At 41.0% G+C, this 21304-nt stretch overlaps 2 protein-coding genes across 5 annotated transcripts in view; one reads left to right on the top strand and one right to left on the bottom strand.

Moving 5' to 3' along the window:
- The window catches only part of PCOLCE2 (procollagen C-endopeptidase enhancer 2), a 64260-nt gene extending 45117 nt beyond the window's left edge, over nt 1–19143 (bottom strand). For both annotated transcript variants that reach the window (XR_013361073.1, XM_077864871.1), the window contains exons 1-2: nt 18995–19143; nt 17458–17566 (exon numbers count right to left, since the gene is read on the bottom strand). Coding sequence is in view for 1 of the 2 variants with exons in the window: in XM_077864871.1 (XP_077720997.1) it covers nt 17458–17566; nt 18995–19077 (192 nt within the window). In the remaining variant the exon portion in view is untranslated. The remainder of the gene's footprint in view (nt 1–17457; nt 17567–18994) is intronic.
- On the top strand, nt 19041–21058 carry LOC144293781 (uncharacterized). Of its 3 annotated transcripts, none has more exons than XR_013361075.1 (4): nt 19203–19246; nt 19653–19717; nt 20199–20340; nt 20532–21058. XR_013361075.1 is itself a non-coding variant. In XM_077864872.1 (3 exons), the coding sequence occupies exons 1-3, from the start codon at nt 19076–19078 to the stop codon at nt 20570–20572; spliced, it is 354 nt and encodes a 117-aa protein (XP_077720998.1). In that variant the 5' UTR covers nt 19041–19075; the 3' UTR covers nt 20573–21058. The 3 variants fall into 3 exon arrangements, 1 of the variants encoding a protein (XP_077720998.1); XR_013361076.1 differs by having other exon boundaries at nt 19241–19271; XM_077864872.1 differs by lacking the exon at nt 19653–19717 and having other exon boundaries at nt 19041–19246.
- The last annotated feature ends 246 nt before the right edge of the window (nt 21059–21304 follow it).

Raw genomic sequence — 21304 nt, 5'->3', positions numbered from 1 at the left:
ATCAACATGCTAATTCATGATATACAGTTGAACACAGGGGTTTGGGGTGCCAACTCCCTGTGCAGTTGAAAATCCATTTATACCTTTTGACTCCCTGAAACTGAATTACTAATGGCTTTACTATTGACTAAAAGCCTTACCAAAAATACAAATAGTTGGATTAACACATATTTTGTGTGTTATATATATTATTTACCATTCTCTTACAATAAACCTAGAGAAGAAAAAGCATTAAGAAAATTATAAGGAAAAGAAAATATATTTCAGTACTGTACTGTATTTATCTAAAAAAATCCACATATAAATGGACCCATGCAATTCAAACCTGCATTGTTCAAGGGTCAACAGTAATATTAGCAAAATCAAACTAAAGCATGGACAGCCTAGAATAATATGTGTGACTGGGAAGGAAGAATAAAAATGTGGGGATGCCTGGGTGGCTCAGCAGTTAAAAGTGCCTGCCTTCAAGCTCAGGGCGTGACCCTGGAGACCCAGGATCGAGTCCCATGTGGGGCTCCCTGCATGGAGCCTGCTTCTCCCTCTGCCTGTGTCTCTGCCTGCCTCTTTCTCTCTCTCTTTCTCTCTCTGTTCTCTCATGAATAAATAAATCTTTTTTAAAAAATGAAAGAAAATGTGGATATGTTAAGATTGTTTAATCTAAGGCTCATTTTTCTCTTTTAAAAATGTGGTTCACTTAATTTGTTTGTTATCACCATAATAATGATGTTCAGAAAACCTCTGTAAACAATGGCAAAACAGTCAAGAAAGGCAAATAGATCAGAAGTATAGAATAGAGTTCAGAAATAGAGCCACTTATATGATCAATTTTTGGCAAAGGTGGCAAAGCACTTCAATGGGTAAAAGGACAGTGTTTTCAACAAAAGATGTTGCCAAAACTAGAAATCCACACAGAAAAATATGCTTGACTCCCACCTCACACCACACACAAATTGATTTGAGATGGATCACAGACATAAATGTAAATGCTAAACCTATGAAACTTCTAAGAAAATATAGAATACTTTATAATCCTGGATAGCAAGAAAGCACTAACTGCAAGAGTAAAAACTGATCAGTTGGACTTCAAAAATTTTTAATTTCTGGTCATCAAAGGATACTGTTAATAAAATGAGTAGATAAACCACACGAGAAAATATCTGCAATACATATATCTGACAAAGAACTTATATTCGGAATAAAGAACTCCTACAGCTTAATGCTAAAAGACAATCCAATAAAAAACATGTGCAAGATTTAAACAAACACTTCAGAAAGATAGATCAATGTGCACACAGAGAGGGTTCAACCTCAGTGGCCACCAGGGAAATGCAAACTAGAATCACAATAAGACATTAACTACACACCTGCTAGAATAGCTAAAATTAGGGCGACTGATGACACCAAATGCCAGAATGTGGAGCAAATACAACTTTCTACTGCTGCTGCTTTTGGAAATTGATTTGGCGGTTTCTTCTAACCTTAAACATATACCTATCCCATGACTCAGCAATTCCACCCCCAGGGATACATCCAGGAGAAAAGAAAACATTCGTGCATAAAAAGCCTTGCACAAGAAGGTTCATAGCAGCTTTATTTGTAACAGCCCGAATTTGAAAAAAGCACAGATGTCCCTCACCAGGAGAATGCATAAACAAATTGTGGCGTATTCATACAATAGAATAACATAATAAAAAGAACCAACTACTAACACAACAATATGGATAAATACAAAAACATTATACTGAGTAAACTATGAAAAAAGAAGTACATTCCATATTATTCCATTTTTATGAAGTTCTAGAATAGGAAAAACTAATCCATGCTACTTGCTTCTTGGAGGGATGTGGAATTGGCTGGAAAGGAGTTAAGAGGGAAAGTTCTGAGTGCTGAAAATGTTTATTTTGATACAGGCGTCATTTAGACAGGTGTTTGAATTTGTCAAATACATTGAATTGCAAATTTAAGATTTGTGCATTACATGTAAAGTATACCTAAAAAAACCCTCCAAACTAAAATAAGCAGAAATACAGAGTACTGTACAGCTGGTATAAACCTGTATCTACCAATTCGCTACATTTAGAACAGAGCTTGCCACTTACTTAATGCTCAGTAAATGCCGGCTAAAATTACAAGCATTATCCATGACAACAAAGCTACTAGCTAAGTGCCATCCACATCATTGTGCACACTTGAAACCTGCTATTTGGGAAAAGTTTGAAATTGGTATGAATCTGTGTAACTGTGAAATCCAGTCATCTTTCATTACTCTGTGACCTATCATAAAAATCCCATAATTTTTTACATGCCACATCCAATTTATCCTGTCTTGTTAATATCAATGATATCCTTAATTAGAAATAACAGCCACTCCATATATAAATAAAAGTAGAAAATATCAGTGAGTAATTTAATAGTTTCCCAAAGGAGCTAAAGCTGGATTGTCATGGAGGGTTATGACTTGCAGCTCTTGGTCTCTGCTCAGAAAAACACCTGGTGAGAAATACAGGTGAGAAAACTAAAGCAGAATGCTGATGAAAACTTGTGACTAGTAGGAAAACTTGTCATCAGTAAAACTCAGAAATGCAATGGCTGTATACTCTAAACAAATGGGTCTAAGTTCCTTGAGAGTGGGGCAAGGACCACAAGGGAACAATGATAATTCTTTTTGTTTTTCCCAGAAAGGTGATCCCATTTTTTTTTCAATAAATTAATCAAATATTTAAAAATTAATCAAATATTTATCAAGTACCTACTATGAGTCAGGTCATGTGCTGGGCTCTAAGGAGAGGACAAAGGTCACTGAGGCTTCTGCTCTTAAGGAAAGGGTTGTTTAGAAGAATGTTTCTCCAACTTTTGCCCTCCACGGACCACTTAATGGATATTGAGACTATACAGTTTGTCAATTTTAGGTCTGTTCTTAAAAGCCTAAAATTAATTTGCTATCTTACAATTAATACTATTTTCACAAAGGGCACCTAGGTGGCTCAGTTGGTTAAGCATCTGCCTTCAGCTCAGGTCATGATCCTGGGATGGAGCCCCACAACAGACCCCCTGCTTGGTGGGGAGTCTGCTTCTCCCTCTGCCCCTCCTCCCCACTCATGCTCTTTCTCTCTCTCTCTCTCTCTCTCTCTCTCTCATATAAATAAATAAAATCTTCTAAAAATACTATTTTCACATAAACAAGAGGGATGATTGTAAAGTATGCCAATACATTTGGTACTAGTTTTAAAGTCAGTCAGTTTTACTTTTTATTCTTATCACTACAAGTTAGAAAAGCCTAACTAAGAATAACAGGATGTCAAGAATTGCAGCAAGTGTTTGCTGGCGTGGTCAGATATTCTGGTAGTCAAATCCAATTAGGACCTAGAATAATTAGGTGATTTCTCATTATAAACTGCAGCATTCTGTAAAATGTCAGGTTGATGGGCATTTCACAATCAAGACCCAGAAAGCTGACTGTTTCAATCCGGGCAATAGCAGTGAATGGATTCCCAATCCTGTGTCTGATAACATTTAGCTCTAGAAAGTATTTTTCATGTTCTGCTCCAACATTTAGGTGTGGCTTGAATATATGCCCAACAACTAGTTACTGATTTACTTTTCTGAAAAGTGAAAAAAAAAACATTCAGTGCTGGAAATATGCCAAAGTCTCAAGCAACCAAACCCTTAGTACAACGGTTCAATCCCAAGAGATTCCAATATCTTATTTTCAATGTAGAATAGTGACATTTTGGCTCTGAATAATAGGTTAGAATCTAGCAAGAAATAGGATTTACTACCATAATACACCAGAGCAGGTGTATTTGAAATAGAAGAAATGCCTTTCCTGACATTATCTGTGGAGCGAAACCCTGTTTGTTTTACTATATATCATTTTTCATTTCAAAAAGCACCTATATCTTCAACTGCCACCACACCTAAACATAGTCATGTTTCTTGAACCTCATGCTTTAAGGACAGGGGCTCCCCCGCTGCCATCTGATCATGTTTCTACTTTTGGTTACTTGCTAAAGCACTGATTCAAGAATAGGGAGTTAATTGTTACCTGCCACCTGTTCTCTCTGCTGGATAAGTAGTATTTGGAATGACATTTTGCTGTGAGATCTGATGCACACCTCAGCTTAACATGTCAAAGCAACATCTGACTTGGCCTACTGGATCTGCCTTACCCTGGCCTTCCCTTCATGGTTGATGGATTGTACCTCCATCCTTCTGGTTTACTCAAGCCAGTAACTGTGAAGCCTCTTTTGCTTCCACCTCACATCAGCAACTCTTCTTGGCTCTATTTTAAAGTATATCCAGAAACTGACTAGCCCTCACAACCTCCATGGCTCCCATGCTGGTTCAAGCCATCGTCTTCTCTCATCTAAATTACAGCAATAGCCTCCTAACTAGGCTCTCTACCTAATCTAGATATTGCTGTGATTGTATTTCATAAAAGTATTAAAATCTACAATCAGTTCACTTTAAGGAACTTTAAGAAATCTGATTATGTGGGCGGGCCTCATCTAATCAGTTGAATGGCCTTAAGAGCAAAACTAAGGTATGTCCAAGGAAGAAGAAATTCTACCCCAAGATTGCAGCATTAGCTCCTGACTGACAGGTTCCTACAAATTTTGGACTGGTCAGCCATCGCAACTTCATAAGCCTATTCCTTGAAACAAAGCTCAAGTATGTATACACACCTTCACGTATATTTATATGTATTTATAAGTACACATGTATATTTTGTATGTGCATATGCCTGCATGTATATGCATATGTATCTCCTACTGGTCCTGTTTCTCTGGAGAACTGTGATATGGGCTCCCTGTGTCAAATATCTTCTATTTGCCCCTCCAGATCCATTCTCTTCCCCTTTCCACCCCAAAACTCAGTGGCTTAAAACAATGTACTCTTATTTTTTATGGTTCTGTGAGTTCACTGGCCACAGCTGGGTGGTTTCTGGCTTGAATTATCTCCTATAATTATCATCTGTTATCAGCTAGAGCTAAAGTCATCTGAAGGCTTAACTGGTCTGGTTTTCCAAGATGACTTGCACCTCAGTTGGGAAGACTGGAATAACTGGAGCCTATCTAGCATTTCTCTCTCAGTCTCTCTCTCTCTCTCTCTCTCTCTCTCTCTCTTTCCCTCTCCCTTCCGTACCCCTCAACCCACCCCATATGAAGCCTCTCTACAGGGTTGGCTTGGGCTTCCTCACAGTATATGGGGTGCTAATATGGCAGCTAGCTTCCCCCAGAGTACATGTTTTAAGAGACTAAGGCAAAAATTTTAAGATTTCTTATGCCCTGGCCCCAAAGTAATGCAATGTTACTTCTGCCCCACTCTATTTGTTTCATAGGGCCAGCTCAAACCCATGTTTGGGGGTACTATAAAAAGTCATAAATACCAGGAGGTGTGGATTGGGGGTCATCTTTAAAGACTTACCACCACAATAATGGAGCTGGTATTTGAACACAGATAGTCTGACTCCAGGGACTACACACTTTCAACCACTCTATCATGAGGTATCTCTATTAGGAGTAAGTAAATAAATTCATTACTTTATTTGTATGACTAGTGGGTACTATTCTGGTAATCTGAGGCTCCAAAGGTGAATTGGAAGTCCCTATCTCTAAAGATAGAAAATTGTTTGCAATTTTTTTACAATACTTTCTGTTTCTAAACATCCTAGTTTCAAAAGTTAAGGGGCACTCTTGGTTTGTGCTGGGGTGAGAGGTGTTTGGTTGAGGGGACATGGCTTGAGGAGAAGCAGGGAAGGTTTGGAAGTACTTCTGTGGACAAAGTCTTAATGAAAGATCATATTTTAAATGAAGAAAGGGCATAGTGAGTAGGAGTATTTCCAATGGGAGCTAGCCATGCCCCAAAGGGATTACCATCCAGCTTAAAATGCATTGGCTTGTAGACAAGTTCTACACAAACACCACCCTTTTATGCCTTATTACAGCCTTAGAAGAGAAGTTAAAAAAAATAATCACCACGGCTACTGTTCAATGAGTGCATGCTTGCATCAAGGACCTTTCATGTCAAGGACCTTTCATCTACTTTCTCCTTCAATCCTTATATGACCCCTACAAACCAGGTCTGACCATGATAACCAACTTTGGAAAATTCTGAAAGGTGTGTCACAAACCTAGCAAATGGCTAAACACTATGTCTCTATGCCTCTCCAATAACCATTCTTCTAGTAGTTGAGAAATGCCACATTTACAACCCTTAATCATGAACCCTGTCACCCTTTGTCATTATCATTCATTTCAGGGACATCTCCCTGACTATTAAGAGCCTCCTTATCTTAAGGCCTATTCAGGGATGTGGTTTTCTTTTCATTGCAGTCTCTGTGCCCAACCCAGCACCTGGTCTCTGGTAGGTACTTTAAAAATGGTTTTAATGAATTAATAAATAATGATTTTTTTTCAGAGAAGGTCAATCAGAGCCTAGGGCTTTTAGAAAGTCTGTGACTAGCAATCAGACTCCTATCAATTCATTTGTAGGAGCAGTAAAAGCAGCAATAATATCCCCACTGGCTTCCCTGCACCCTGCTTCTTGTCAATCAGCCTCATCCACAGAACAGCCCATCTCTGACCTAATAGCTTCTCCCTCCCTCCACATTTTGGGAAACACTATTTTATTATATGCAGTGCTCAGGAGTGTCTTGGGGGTAAGGTGATGAAAGAGAGGTGATATTTAGTGGCAGGGCTTGTGCTGCTTTAATTCCAACTCCCCACTTCTCTGTGGGTGTTCCTTTTATTTTTAGATGTTTACACTGGTTTTCCAAAGACTTGCCACATTGACTGTCATGATCTAACAAATAATATACCTGAAGAAAACACTTCTATTCTCCGAAGTTCCTAGAGTAAGACATTCAAGAATACCCAAAAGAGCTATTGCCACTGTTGTTAAAGCTGCTAAATTATAAGGTACAGCTGTGTAAGATGAAGGTAGTGATTACATTTTTCATAGGCTCAAAAAGCAATAATCCATTCATATAAAACTTCATTGTGCCAGGAACATGGGATAGCAATTATTCACAGGAACCGCTTCCTATTTTTTTAGTCTATGTGCTGCCGATGTGAGCACAGAGGAACCGCTTCCTACCTAAGCAGAAGGGTGGGGAGAGGCGGGAAGAGAAACCTTAAGAATCAGAAGCCCCCTAAATACTTCTCTGGGATCCAACAGGGAGCAATCAACAAATGAGACCTCTCTCTCTCTCTCTCTTTTTATACATGATAGATTTTTGAGGAAACTACAAATTTATGGAACAATTCTAATTTGCCCACAATTTCAAATCATAAATTGAACTCTGGAGTTGGGCAAGGAATGGGGAAGTAATTCCATCAGTCTTTTTAATAATATATTCCTTAAAACCCTTTCTGGGTGTTTTACCTCTGTTAAATGCCTTCTCTATTTATACTGCTTTTTAACAGAGAGGTTTTTAAATGTGTTATTTTGGTGCTCCATTATTAGAGCGAGGTTTCATTCAAGAATGCTTTTTTATCATTAATATGTTATTAAAGAGAATCTTCTTCAGAAAAACATAAGACTTTGTTTTCACGATTTCTCCTTTTCTTCCCTCCTCATTGAGCCCTTTCTAAGACTTCTGCTTTAGCCCAGCATTAAAAAATACAGGCAGTACAAATAAGCACATTTATAAAACATTGGGTTTCCAATCAATAAAAATGTATTTGATTTTCATGTGAAAGAGCAAAGAAAAACAAAATAAAAACAAGCAACAGAGGCCCTTTAAAAAATAAGCAGAAAACTAAACAAATTTAGAAAAACTAGACCGAGGCCTCAGTGGGAAAAGGTCACCTACTTGCTTATTTATTTAGGATTTATATTCTCCTTGCTTCCCAGGGGGATTTAAGGGAGCAAAGAACAGGTTTTCATTCTTCCAGTGCCTTATCAACTGAAATCTAACTGAGACAGTTGAAGTGCCCTAAGGATCACAGAGTATCTGAATTATACTCTCTTAATTAAAACAACCAAACAAAACACAGCTATAACACTCTCACCCCATTCATATGGTCCTTAAGCTTGGGTATACAGACATCTCATTAATTATTCCCATCTTTGGGGCGCCTGGGTGGCTCAGTTGGATAAGCGGCTGCCTTTGGCTCAGGTCATGATCTCCAGGTCCTGGGATGGAGCCCACCTCTGGCTCTCTGCTCAGTGGGAAGCCTACCTTCTTCTCTCTCTGACCCTCCCCCACACTCATGCACCCGCTCTCTCAAATAAATAAATAAATAAAATATTTTAAAAAATTATTCTCAGGACGCCTGGATGGCTCAGTGGTTGGGTGCCTGCCTTCGGTCAGGGCGTGATCCTGGAGTCCAGGGGTCCAGTCCCACATTGGGCTCCCTGCGTGGAGCCTGCTTCTCCCTCTACCTGTGTCTTTGCCTCTCTCTCTCTGTCTCTCTCTCTGTCTTGAATAAATAAAATCTTTAAAAAAAAATTATTCCCATCTTTACTAAGGAATCAGATGTGAATAATATTAAGTCAAGCATTGGGTTAAATTATTATTCAAGGCAGCTGAAATAACCAAGCCTAGTCCAACAGATGTATATGTATGTTTAAAAAAAAACCCATAGTTAAGATCAGAATTTATGTCTCTATATAATTCTAAATCCTACATGTAGTTTAAAGCCAGGAAATATGTGTTTAAGGCCAAAATTCCATTCCCCTATCTGTCCTGCTGTGGTTATGCCAGGCAAATAATAGTTACAGTAATTTTAGAACCCCTTGCTATACCCCTAGGTATAATTAAGTGACTTAAATATTGAGTTCCTGTCTAACTTCACTATTTGTTTCCTCAAATTATATACCTAGCACTCATCTTAGTAGAACATCATTATTTGTTTCAATTTTCACATAACCCCAAGCCCCACCACTGCTGTCTTTCTTCTCATGAAGCCATATGAAGGTTATTGGGAAAATATAAATCCCTACCCCATCTTTAATCTATCATTTCTTTAAATGTGAATGCCATTTAAATTTAATCAGGCTTTCGGAGGATGGATTTAGTATGATGTCTTTAACATATATTAGTAGCACAATTACCGCCAAGACAACGGTACAGGAATGCCTTTGTATAATTATTAGACATATTTGTAAATATCAAGGCAGGTGCTGTAAAAGGATGTCAAACAAAGGACACAGTAACAATTTCTCATATCTTATAGTAGCACAGATGTAAAATGCGTTGTAACATCTTTTACTGTTTGTATGAGGCAGTAATTATTTTCATTTACCTAATCTAAGACCTTCAATAATTTAAAAAAATGTAAATAAGGCTCATTCCATATGATCAATACTTAAAACGATTTACAGTGGGCATCATAGTTATTTACACATCTAACTGCTACTGGTTTCTTGTGGAAGTACTCCCGGCCAGATTATAAACTCCTTAAGGACAGAAAACTGTGCCTTGTCTTTTTACCCCCAGGGCCCAACCAAATGCTTATTAGCTCAAGTAGATGCTCAATAAGCACTGAGTGAATGTTAATTTATTTGCTCAATAAACCTGTAATAGTGTCTTTGTATCAATGAGTCAAAAAATTCTCTAGTCTTTTCAGACCTTTGCCAGAATGACAATAGTAAGCAAGTTATGAGTTCTTCAGACCTCAGTTTCTGTACTTGTAAAATAGGCATCCTGATATGTATCCTACTGACATCATGGAATTGGATGGGAATGAAATAAAATGATAAAATATATTTGGAGGTATGCTGAAAATCACATATTATTATTTTATATCTACAATCTACAGAATAACTAGTATATTTAATTCTAGCTCAAAAGAAAAAATAGTTATCAAAATGATAGTACATGCATTATGTGGGAGCCCGAAAATATTCAACATATGATAATTTATGCTTTTTTATCTTCTGCATGAATTAACTAAAAATTTTGCCACTTCCAGTTTAAATGGGAGTGAGTCTATTCATTGCTATAACTGTTCTCCCATTTCTGGCAAAGGTCTGTGACTTTCTGACCTTCCCACATTATTTAATTCAGAGTTAAAAGAACCTCCAATGCCAATTTTTAAAATCCTCAAACATTCCCTGATTTTTCTCAAGCCAGATGTCTGCTGAAAACAACTCGAACCTTTAATAATGGCTAATTTCAATAACTTTAAATTTGGGGGTGAAATAGATATAAATGATAAATACTGTGTAATTCAATAATGATCTGTAACAACAGGACAACATACATGAAGTATCTCATTTTAAAAACTGTTTTGTAAATCATGTTGAACTTTAAATCCAAGCACAAAATCATCTTCACCCTTATCTACGTACCAACTGCTGCTTCTGTTAGATAATGACAGTAACTGCCCAACACATTCAGGTGGCACATTTAGTTTTACCATTGATTTAGAATAACAATTCCTACACATCTATTCAAGATTTCCCAGAAGATTCTAGGCTTCTGGTTCCCTCTAATTTGCACAGTTGCTGTAAACAAAGATTCAGCTGGTTCCACTTAACCGGCCTTAACATATGTAGCTCAAATCAAACTCTGAATAGTTGCTTTCACAAGGTATTATTTTCCTAATACTGCCTATTCTTTTTAATTCAAAAATTGTGTTAAACCATCGATATGAATCTACTATGGGACTACAGTAGATATAAAGTAGACTATAAAGTGAACAAGTTATGGATGAAAAGACCAAGGAACAGAAAAGGTATCGGTGATTTACCAAGTTTGCAATGAATTTATAATGACACCATTAATGGAATGGAGATCTCTGTGTCAGGGATGCCTGTGGAGCCAAGAAGCATGGTGCCTGTTGGCCTTTATCTCATTCCCACTCAGAGCCTGGGGAACATACCTTCACATATCATATGGGGAGGCAACCCCCATCCTCCCATGCTCACATCTCCTGCATATTCGTATGTGTATCTCCAGCACTTAGCCCCATACCTGGTGGGCTCTTCATGAATCTGTCCTGTCAGGATAGCAGTGACCTATGTCACACTGGCTGCATTCTTGCTGACGATGGTCCACTCTCTTCTACTTCATTAAGGGATCTCAGAGATCTCCTACTATCTCCTGCAGAGCCTTGTCCTGTTGGACATATGTACCTAGCAGAAGGACCACTGTGATAGAGGTCTAGGTGGTGTTATGTCCATACTTGGAGGTTCATTTCTTGTTGCAGGGCTTGGTACAGGTGGAATTACTAGTTCTTTCTCATCCTTAAATCAATTCAGGTATCTTTGGCTCAATTCCAAACCTGCTTAGAAGACCAACTACTGTCCAAAGGATTATACATATCTTAGCTCTTAAATCATACTTAACTTTTGCCCCCATCATCAATGTCAAGTAGATTTTTTTATGCAGATGCTCCTTAAATTCCAGTTCCAAAAATCAACTTTCACAGGAAACTAAGAAACCTTCAACCTTTTGAGAGTTAACAATTTCTTAATCCTCAAATTCTGTTTTAATCTCTAACCATACATTTTTGAGAACATATTCAGCAAATTTTTTTTTCATATTCAGCAAAATTAATTAGTAAAACCTAAGACTAGTTGAGGTCACCAAGAGTTGCAGAAAGATAAAGCTGAGTCAAAAGACTTGAGTTCCAGTCACAATTTCAACACTACACAGAACAAGTGTCAGCTTCCTCACTTGCAAAGCAGAAGTACAACTAAGCAGCATGGTGCACCATGTACTCATATCTTCACATGAGTAAAATTAACCTCAAAAATTCTCTAGGACAGCACTGTCCAAAGGAACTTTTTGTATTAATGTAAATATTCATATTATATACTGTCCAATATGATAGCCACTACCTACATGTGGCTACTGAGCACTTAAAATATGGCTAATGTGACTGAGACATTGAATTTCTAATTAATTCAAATAATTTAAGTAGCCAATGTAGATAGTGTATGGGCAGTGCAGCTGTCCAAGAAATAGCTATGAAAATTTTAAAGTACTACAATATAAGGACAAATCTAAATTTCCAATCTGTAGGCTAGATTTCCATACCAGGAAGTCCATTACAAATGGCTGGAAAGTTTGGCTGTGACAACTAGCATTCAACTTTCCGAAAGCATACAGATACTAACATTAGACTCTCCTCAGTCCCCTACTGATAAGATACAGTTCAGGGAAAACCATTAGGTGAGGAAAGCCACCTTGCTTGGAACACATCTCCAGTCTGGAAGAATGAAATAAGAGACTGGGAGGAGTAAGGGATAGAATATTTCTCTCCAACTACAGGAATTTTAGGCCCACTCTGAGACTCCCATCTGTGATTTTGTTATTAAAAGATTTTATTTATTTGGGAGGGCACAGGGGGAGGGGCAGAGGGAGAAGGAGAAGAGGGAGCATGACGTGGGGTTCCATTCCAGGACCCTGAGATCCTGACCTGAGCTGAAGGCAGACACTTATCCAACTGAGCCACCCAGGGGCCCTGAGGCATCTCCGTGATGTTCAATAAAAGTGATACTGAATAACCCAGTAGAACCTCTATTCTTGGCTTACTGACTGCAGGAGCAGGAAAATGGACTGGATCCTCTGCTTTGGGAAAGCCTTTAACAGACAGCCTTGGATGAGGCCACACCAGAGCTCAGCCCTGCCTGGAACAGCTGCCAAGCAAGGGTCCAAAGCCTGGAGTATCCAGCCTCTTGGCTGGTGCCACTATATCCTAACCCTACTCAGAACTGCTGAGACAGCTGCTTCGGGCAGAGGATTCCATGTTTCTTCATCTCCTTTGTTACCACCCTTGTTCAATCCACCACCTTCTCTCTCCTGGATACCATATTAGCTTCTTAATTGGTCTCCCTGTTTCATTCTTAACTCCCCACAACTCATCATCTAGACAGCAGCCAGAATGACCTTTGCACATTGTTGTGCAGCAGTCATCACGAGCATCCATCTTTAGAACTTTCATCTGGGGCACCTGAGTGGGTCAACGGTATAGTGTCTGCCTTCGGTTTGGGGTGTGATCCTGGGGTCAGGGATCAAGTCCCACATCAGGCTTCTTGCAGGGAGCCTGCTTCTCCTTCTATGTTTCTGCCTCTCTCTATCTCATGAATAAATAAATAAAATCTTCAAAAAAAAAAAACCTTCTTCATCTTCCCCAAGTGAAACTCTAAACCCATTAAATACTAACTCCCCAGGGGCAGTCCTGGTGACTCAGCGGTTTAGCGCTGTCTTCAGCCTAGGGCATGATCCCGCGTCCTCCCTGCATGGAGCCTGCTTCTCCCTCTGCCTATGTCTCTGCCTCTCTCTCTCTCTCTCTCTCTCTCTCAATCTGTGTGTCTCTTATGAATAAATAAAATCTTTAAAAAAAATAAATACTAACTCCCCACCCCCAGCCCCTGGCAACCACCATTCTACTTTCTGTCTCTATGAATTGGACTACTCTAGGTGCCTCATATAAATAGAATCATGCACTATTTGTTCTTTTGTGGTTTATTTCACTCAGCATGACGTTCTCATGATTCATCCATATTGGAGCATGTGTCAGAATTCCCTTACTTTTTAGGACTGAATAATGTTCCTTTGTATGTCTATACCACATTTTGTTTATTCATTCATCTGTGGATAGATACTTGGGTTGCTCCCACCATTTGGCTACTGTGAATAATGCTGCTGTGAACACGGATGTATAAATATCTGCTTGAGTCCCTGCTTTCACTTCTTTGAGGTACATACCCAGAAGTGGAATTGCTGGAGAATATGGTAATTCTATGTCTAATTTCTTTTTCTTTTTTATTGAGGCATAGTTGACATACAACGTTACATTTGTTTCAGGTATACAACACAATGATTGGGCAACTCTATTCATTATGCTATGGTCACCCCAAGTGTAGCTAGCTACCATCGGTCCCCATACAATGCTATTACAATACCATTGACTGTACTCCCTGTGCTGTACCTTTCCTCCCCATGACTTACACATTCCATTACTGGAAGCCTGTATCTCCCTCCCCTCACCACTTTGCCCATTCCCCACTTCTCTCCCCTCTGGCAAACATCAGTTTTTTCTCTGTATTGAAAGATCTGATTCTCTATTTTTTATGTTTAATTTCTTGAGAAAGTGACATATTTTCCACAGCAGCTGCATCATTTTATATTCCCACCACCAATACACAAGGGGTCCAATTTCTCTACATCTTGCCAACACTTGTTATTGTCTTTTTTTTTTTTATAATAGCCATCCTAATGGATGTGAAGGAGTATCTATTTTATTTTTACAATACATTTATCACTACTTAATATTTTGTTTATTTAGACATTAATTGCCTACCTCCCCAAACTAGAATGCTAACCGCATGAGGGTAAGGAATGTGGCTGCCTTGCTTGCTGCCATAACCCAGATAGTACCCAGCACTCAAAACACATTTCGTGAATGAACGAGATAACCTCAGGGCCACCCACTTTAGAGCTACCACAGTTCTCTTTTTATGTTCCCTAGGATCTACAGGAGCTAGGGAGTTCCCTTCTGTTACTCTGACAAACCAGAGGATTGTGAAAAAGAATTAAGAAGATTTTTACAAATGAATTAGGGCTATTGCCTGTGAAATACAAAGAAATAAAAATGTTGTCAAACTAAGACCCTGAGAGCACCCATGGCCTTTGTGAAAAGCACAGGCAGTAATTATAACCAGGAGAATGTGCTGGGCTTCTCTGAAGTTCTTAGTAGCTACTCATATGCAAAAATAAAAGACACAGCCCCTTGGAATAGAATAAACTCAACTGACTACGAGTGAAAACTATTAAGCTTTTAACTGGAAAAGCAAATTGTATAGTCCTTTCTTCTGTATCACCTACACTTTCTAAAAAGGAATTTTTTTGTTTTCCAAAAAGGCTAGCATTTGTTACTCAACTTCATGAACATCAGTTCAGGCAGCCTGAGAAAAGCACAAATAAATATATCACAGAGCCTGCTTGTCGTCTACCTATGTTCCCTTCTTTCTACACCTGATAGAAAACTTTTAATCGAAAGATGCCTCAAATGAAGCCTTCATTTCTCAGCTTTCTTGCAGCAAGAAGTGGCCATGTAACTAAGAACCAGCCAATGAAATGTAAGCAGTAAGTTGCATGTAGTTATGTGCAATGTCCTTAAAGGGAAGATATATGCCCTTCTTTTCTTCCTTTGTGTTGGCTGGAATGTAAACATGATGGCTGGAACTTGAGCACACAACTGAGTATGGCAAAGCAGGAGGAGACAAAGATACTTGAAGCTGCCACACCAATCTTGGGTTGCCCACCTCTAGATTCCTACATGAGAGAGAGAACCAAACTTCTGTTAGAGCCACTGTTATTTAGGTCTCTGTCATGGGAAGCCGACCTAGTTCTGACTCACACAGAGTCTCTTCAGCAAGGTTATAGGAGAACCCAACCCGGAAATAATTCTTCCTAGATAATAGATGACAAAGTATATTCTTCCATCAAAGTCTGAGTTGTTTTGACTTGATGCCAAGCCCAGCTTAGCCAATGAGGTAAGGGGGTAACAGTGATCTGTCATATCGATCATGGGTCAGAAGGAACGAGAAGTCAATACCAACAATGAGGACAATGAAAATGATAACAGTGATGGCTAACATTTATTAAGTACTTATTACATCACTGACACTGAGCCAAGGGTTTTATGTCTACTAACTCACTTTATCTTCACAACAATCCCAAGGTTTAAAAAAGATGAATCCTGGTCACACAATTTATGAGTGTTAGAATGAGAATTTGAATACAGGGAAGTCTAACGGCTGAGCCCATATGTGTTACCTGTACATTGCATCATCCAAGAAGAACATCCACTATACTTCCCCAACTCCCACATAAGAATATGGTAGTCAGGCCTCTCCTGAATCACACCATTTCTATGCCAAGGAAAACTTGCGCCCTCCTCCAATCAAAGTTTGATGCCACACCAACAATGCCTATAATACCCTCAATACATGGCCAACCATGAATTTCTACTTGTTAAGCACATGATGCTTCTCAGTCATCAATTTCCTTGGATCATTTATAACTTAAAGCCATTAATTTACAACTGAAACACAACTATACATATGAAAACCAAATTACATGTTTATTTCAAAGCCTTATTTCACATTTATGCTAAGAACAATATTTCAAAGCTATTTTTTATGACTCATTCTCTCCTGGTCCCATGTGTTGCAATAACACAATGAAATCTGTACCAGTTCATCAGAGAGTCAATATTTGATAGGAAAGTATCAGTGCATACAGGAGTCAAGTTTAAGGACGAGGACCTCTCCTGTTTGCCTGTCAATGGGAATGCCTCACTGCCAAAAGCTGGACTTAACAAATGTTTGATCAAGTGAACTGACATAATTGTTCTAGGTCTCAGCCTCAGTTTTATATATAAAGTTGGGGTATAATAGTCACTTTCTCAGAGTGATTTCAAGGAGTCAGTGAGATTATGCTTGCTAACTACTTGGTACAGTGTCTAGTACACAGTAAGTGCTCAGTGAGAGGTAGCTCCTTTAAAAAATTATAATCAGTGGCACAATCTGACTGAACGAAGCTCTCAGTGCACCAATGTGTTCAATTACCAAACAACTTTCCAACACTGAAAAAATGAAGACTCACTACCATACTGACTGGAAAGACGATTCAATGTAGCTGATTCTAAATCCAGACTTCTTTTTAAAGATGGCTATCTGGAAATCTGATTTATCTTGACTCAGCATCATCTATGCCATTATTAACCAGCATGGGCATTTTATTAGGCTTTGTTTGATACTTTGGCTTTCCCTCCTTACCCCCCAATTATTATTATTCTCTATTGTTAGAGTGCCTTTAGTGGTGATTTTAAGTCAGGGACATTAAGTGGAATTTTTTTTTCTTTTTCTTTTGTCTTTTATCTACAGTGGGCATAAAGTAGTCTGGAATGGGTATTACCTTGATCTTCTATTTCCCACTGGGAGACATTTATGCAGAGCACAGGTAACGAACGGATTCTAAAAGTCATTACAATAGGCCTTTGAAAACAGCCTTGGGATCCCTGAGTGGCTCAGTGGTTGAGCATCTGCCTTTGGCTCAGGGCATGATCCCGGGGTCCTGGGATCGGGTCCCACATTGGGCTCCCTGCATGGAGCCTGCTTCTCCCTTTGCCTGTGTCTCTGCCTCTCTCTCTGTGTCTCTCATGAATAAATAGATAAAATTAAAAAAAAAAAAGAAAACAGCCTTAATTTTGAATCCATGAAACTCAACTGTCAGGATGGGTTTTCAGAAACACATCTGCTTTAAGAATGTATCCCTTCAACTGTTATCTTGCACCCTTTCTATTCACTAAAGCAGGACACTACTAGTTCTATTAATAAAAATGTCCCAAATAGTTGAGGTAAATCCAACATTTCACTGTTTCAGGCACTTGCCCCCCTACCCAAATCCTGGCACCAGAGTAAAAATGCAGCAGCCTTCCACTGTTTCCAATACCCATTTCCAGGAGAATACCCTTAAAAAAATATGCTTACTGTGATTTTCCAAGTACATTTGCTATTTGGAGGGTACACTCCAGGAAAACCTTCGCTGCCAATAAATCCAGACTCTCCAGTAAGAATGCCGCCACATGTGAAAACAGGTCTGGGAAAATAAAAGAAGGAAACTTAATTTGAAACTAGGTCTAACAACCTAACGTCAATCTCAGAAAGACATAGCCTCTTAATATGGATAAAGTTAACACTGATTAATAAATGCTTGGACTGGGGGCTCCCTAGGTGGCTCAGTGGTTTGGCGCCTGCCTTCTCCCTGCATGGAGCCTGCTTCTCCCTCTGCCTGTGTCTCTGCCTCTCTCTCTCTCTCTCTCTGTGTCTCATGAATAAATAAATAAAAATTTTTAACATAAATAAATAAATAAAAATAAATGCTTGGACTGGATAAGCGATTTGAAATACCTGCTAGGTCTTAGACTATTTAAATTACAGCCCCATAAAATATTCAGTCCAGGGGGTCCCTGGGTGGCTCAGCGGTTTGGCGCCTGCCTTTGACCCGGGGCACGATCCTGGGGTCCCGGGATCGAGTCCCACGTCGGGCTCCCTGCATGGAGCCTGCTTCTCCCTCTGCCTGTGTCTCTGCCTCTCTCTCTCTCTCTCTCTCTCTCTAGGTCTATCATGAATCAATAAATAAATAAATCTAAAAAAAGTTTCAGTCCATTGGCCATCTATGTCCGTCTTAGAACACATCTATTTCTCCATCCATCCACAAGCAAGGAAACGCTCCACATAGTGGGAAGAGCTTATTGGAAAATGGTGAAGTGGAAAATATAACTGGGGGGGTGGGGTGGGGGGCTGAGAGAAGGTGAGAGCTAGGCTATGTGAGGTATAGGGTTTTAAAGACAAGCAATTAGGGCAGCCTGGGTGGCTCAGCGGTTTGGCGCCGCCTTCGGCCCGGGGCGGGATCCTGGAGACCCGGGATCGAGTCCCGCATCAGGCTCCTGCATGGAGCCTGCTTCTCTCTCTCTCTCTTTCTCTCTCTCTCTTTCTCTGTCTCTCATGAATAAGTTTAAAGAGAAGCAATTGACTAACATAAAAAGTTGATCCTGGAGACCCGGGATCGAGTCCGCATCAGGCTCCCTGCATGGAGCCTGCTTCTCTCTCTCTCTCTCTCTCTCTCTCATGAATAAGTTTAAAGAGAAGCGATTGACTAACATAAAAAGTTTTAATCTCCCTGACCGTCGGCGGGGCGTCCCGCGCCCCGGGGAGGGGGGGAGGCTGCTGGGGACGACGGCGCAGGCGGCCGCGGGGCGGGGCCCTCCCAGGTCCCGGGGCCGGGCATCTCCGACGGAGGCTGGCGGGGAGCGAACTTTCGGGGAGCGGCTCCCCGCGCGCCCCACCGCTCGGGGTCTCCCTTGGGCTCTACGTCTGCGGGCCGACCTCCCGGGGGTGGGGGGGGGCGCAGCAGGAAGCGAGTCCGCAGCTCGGGCCCTCGGGCAGGCCGGGCGGGGGCAGCGGGGGCAGCGGGCGCCCCGACGCGGCGGGCGGAGGCGGGGAGGGGTCGCGGGGGTCGCGTTACCTCTCGGGGGGCTGCTGCGGCGAGCGCTGCGCGGCGGCCGCCAGCAGCAGGCCGAGCGCGGCCCAGGCGCCCGCGCCCCTCATGGCCGGTGTCGACGCGCTCGCCGGTCGGCACCCCGGGCTCTCGCTCCGGCACACGAGCAGGAACCCGCGCCCGCCCCCCGCGCCTCTCAGCCCCGGCGCGCGCACGCGCACACACGCGCACACACGCGCACACACGCGCACACACGCGCACACACCGCGCGCGGCCCAGGTAGCCGAGCGTGCGCCGCAGGCCGGTGGGGGCGCTTTTAAGGGCGATTGCGGAGCGGGCGGCCCCGACGCTGACTTTCCCCAGGGGAGCCGCTCTGGCAGCCGCAGGCCGCGGCTCAATGTCCCGTTTGTTCTGCGGCGGCCGGAGCCGCCCCCTCTCCCGGGCGGGCGGGCGGGCGGCTCCTCCCCGGCACCCCGGGCCCTCGGCCCCTGCGCATCCCGCCCTCGGCCTGTGGGGAGGACGACGGCGGCCCCCGGCCCGGCGAGTGGTACCCAAGCGGGCCCTGGCTTCGGGATCCGCCGACGGCTCCCAGGGACGGGGTCCGGGCTTGCTTGGGGGACTGGTTTTCTCTAATTGCTTAAAAAAAATTTTTTTCTTTTTTCTTTTTTTTTTTTTTTTTGGTTAGCGCTTGCTGGTTGCTGGAAAACGGGTTCCCTCTTTATTTCTGGCGCCTTCAAACACAGATCTGAGGCAAGAAAAGGACAGCAGAACGGGGATTCCATTGTATTTTGACTCCTCTTCTCCTTTTTTACTTTATTTTTTTTTATATTTTTTTCAAAGTTATTTATGCATTCATTCATTCATGAGAGACAGAGAGATAAGCAGACTCCATGCAGTGAGCCCGACGCGGGACTCGATCCCGGGTCTCCAGGATCGTGCCCTGGGCCAAAGGCAGGCGCCAAACCGCTGAGCCACTCAGGGATCCCCCTTGAAGATTTTATTTATTTATTGAGACCGAGAGAGAGCACAAGCATGGGGAGGGGCGGAGGGAGAGGGAGAAGCAGACTGTCTGCTGAGCAGGGAGCCAGGCATGGGGCTCGATACCAGGACCCCGGGATCACGACCTGAGCCAAAGGCAGAGGCTCAACCAACCGAGCTACCCAGGCGCCCCATCCTTTTTTACTTTAAACACACCCTCCCCCTGCATTCTTCTCTGTTTTTACTGGTGCAGGAGAACAGGGAGACCGTTTCTGTGCAGGGATGCAAGATTGCATTTTCAGCCGAGCGGTTTGTGCGTGATTGTCATGAACTACGGCAGATAATGAAGACAGACCCCAGACCATCAGATCTCACCGTGTCCTGTTCTGAAAATGGTGTGTTTCTTTGCTGGCATCTCTCTGCTCTCAAAAGATCTTTTCCAACTATTCCTTTCTGTGATGTTGGCCAGATAAGATTCACAGAGAATTTGTTTTTCTAAGAAGAACAATCCCAACCTTGTGAAGCCAAGGCTTTATTTAATTAGAGAAAAATAATTTTAAACCTCTTATTCCTCCCCAATAACCAGGGATTAATAAAAGAAAAACAAGAACAGAATGGATTCATTGAGATATTCAACAACCACCCCACCACTAGAGGAGCATAGCCGGATTAAAACGCCTTATCTGTGTTGTTCCCTCTAAATTATCTTCACCTTTCTAAGCAGTAAGCAAATAAATAAATAAAACCTTAAAATAATACTTAAGATTTCATTTCTAATACTGAGCTTACAATGTTAAGAATGTAAACACGTCTAGCAAGAATATAGGTAAAAACTAGCTACAGGGAATAATCAGTCTTTTAGTTACAGGGAATAATTTGTCTTTTAATAGTGGAGGAACCCAGGAACCAATAGTAGGAACCAGAATTTCCCTGTGGGGTTTAAGTTATCTTACTATTTTGGAAAAAATGAAGAAAAAAAAGACCAGGAACTACAACTTTTTAAAAATTCTCTAAAGGCACCACACCCTGTGTGACATTAAAAAAAAAAAAAAAAAAAAAAGAAAGGATTACAGAATTTGGCAAACTACATTATATCCTGAAACCTACACCCAACCCAATAAAAATTGCTTTAAAACAGCAAAGAGAAAAATAAATGGTTGTTTATTTTGCACACATTTCAAGAATATGCTTATCCAGCAGCATAAATGTTTTAGATGATATTTTGTTAAAAAGTCAAAGTTTTAAATTATAAAGTGAAAATATTGCTCAATTCACTCTCTGGTAATGATTTGAAGTCATCATAGCCAGAAAAGACTTCATTCCTAGGACTAAGCTAAGTTTTCAAAATGTAAAATCAAA

This window comes from Canis aureus, chromosome 22 (genome assembly GCF_053574225.1).
Source record: "Canis aureus isolate CA01 chromosome 22, VMU_Caureus_v.1.0, whole genome shotgun sequence".
Classification (NCBI taxonomy): Eukaryota; Metazoa; Chordata; class Mammalia; order Carnivora; family Canidae; genus Canis; species Canis aureus.
This window is presented reverse-complemented; position numbering and strand designations above follow the sequence as displayed.

Excerpts from the sequence above, each read along its gene's own strand:
- LOC144293781 (XM_077864872.1), top strand. The coding sequence starts at position 19,076 with ATGGCCGGTGTCGACGCGCTCGCCGGTCGGCACCCCGGGCTCTCGCTC. Across the intron at positions 19,247-20,198 it reads ACACACCGCGCGCGGCCCAG|GAGAACAGGGAGACCGTTTC; the intron begins GTAGCCGAGCGT and ends TTACTGGTGCAG. Across the intron at positions 20,341-20,531 it reads CGTGTCCTGTTCTGAAAATG|GGATTAATAAAAGAAAAACA; the intron begins GTGTGTTTCTTT and ends CCCAATAACCAG.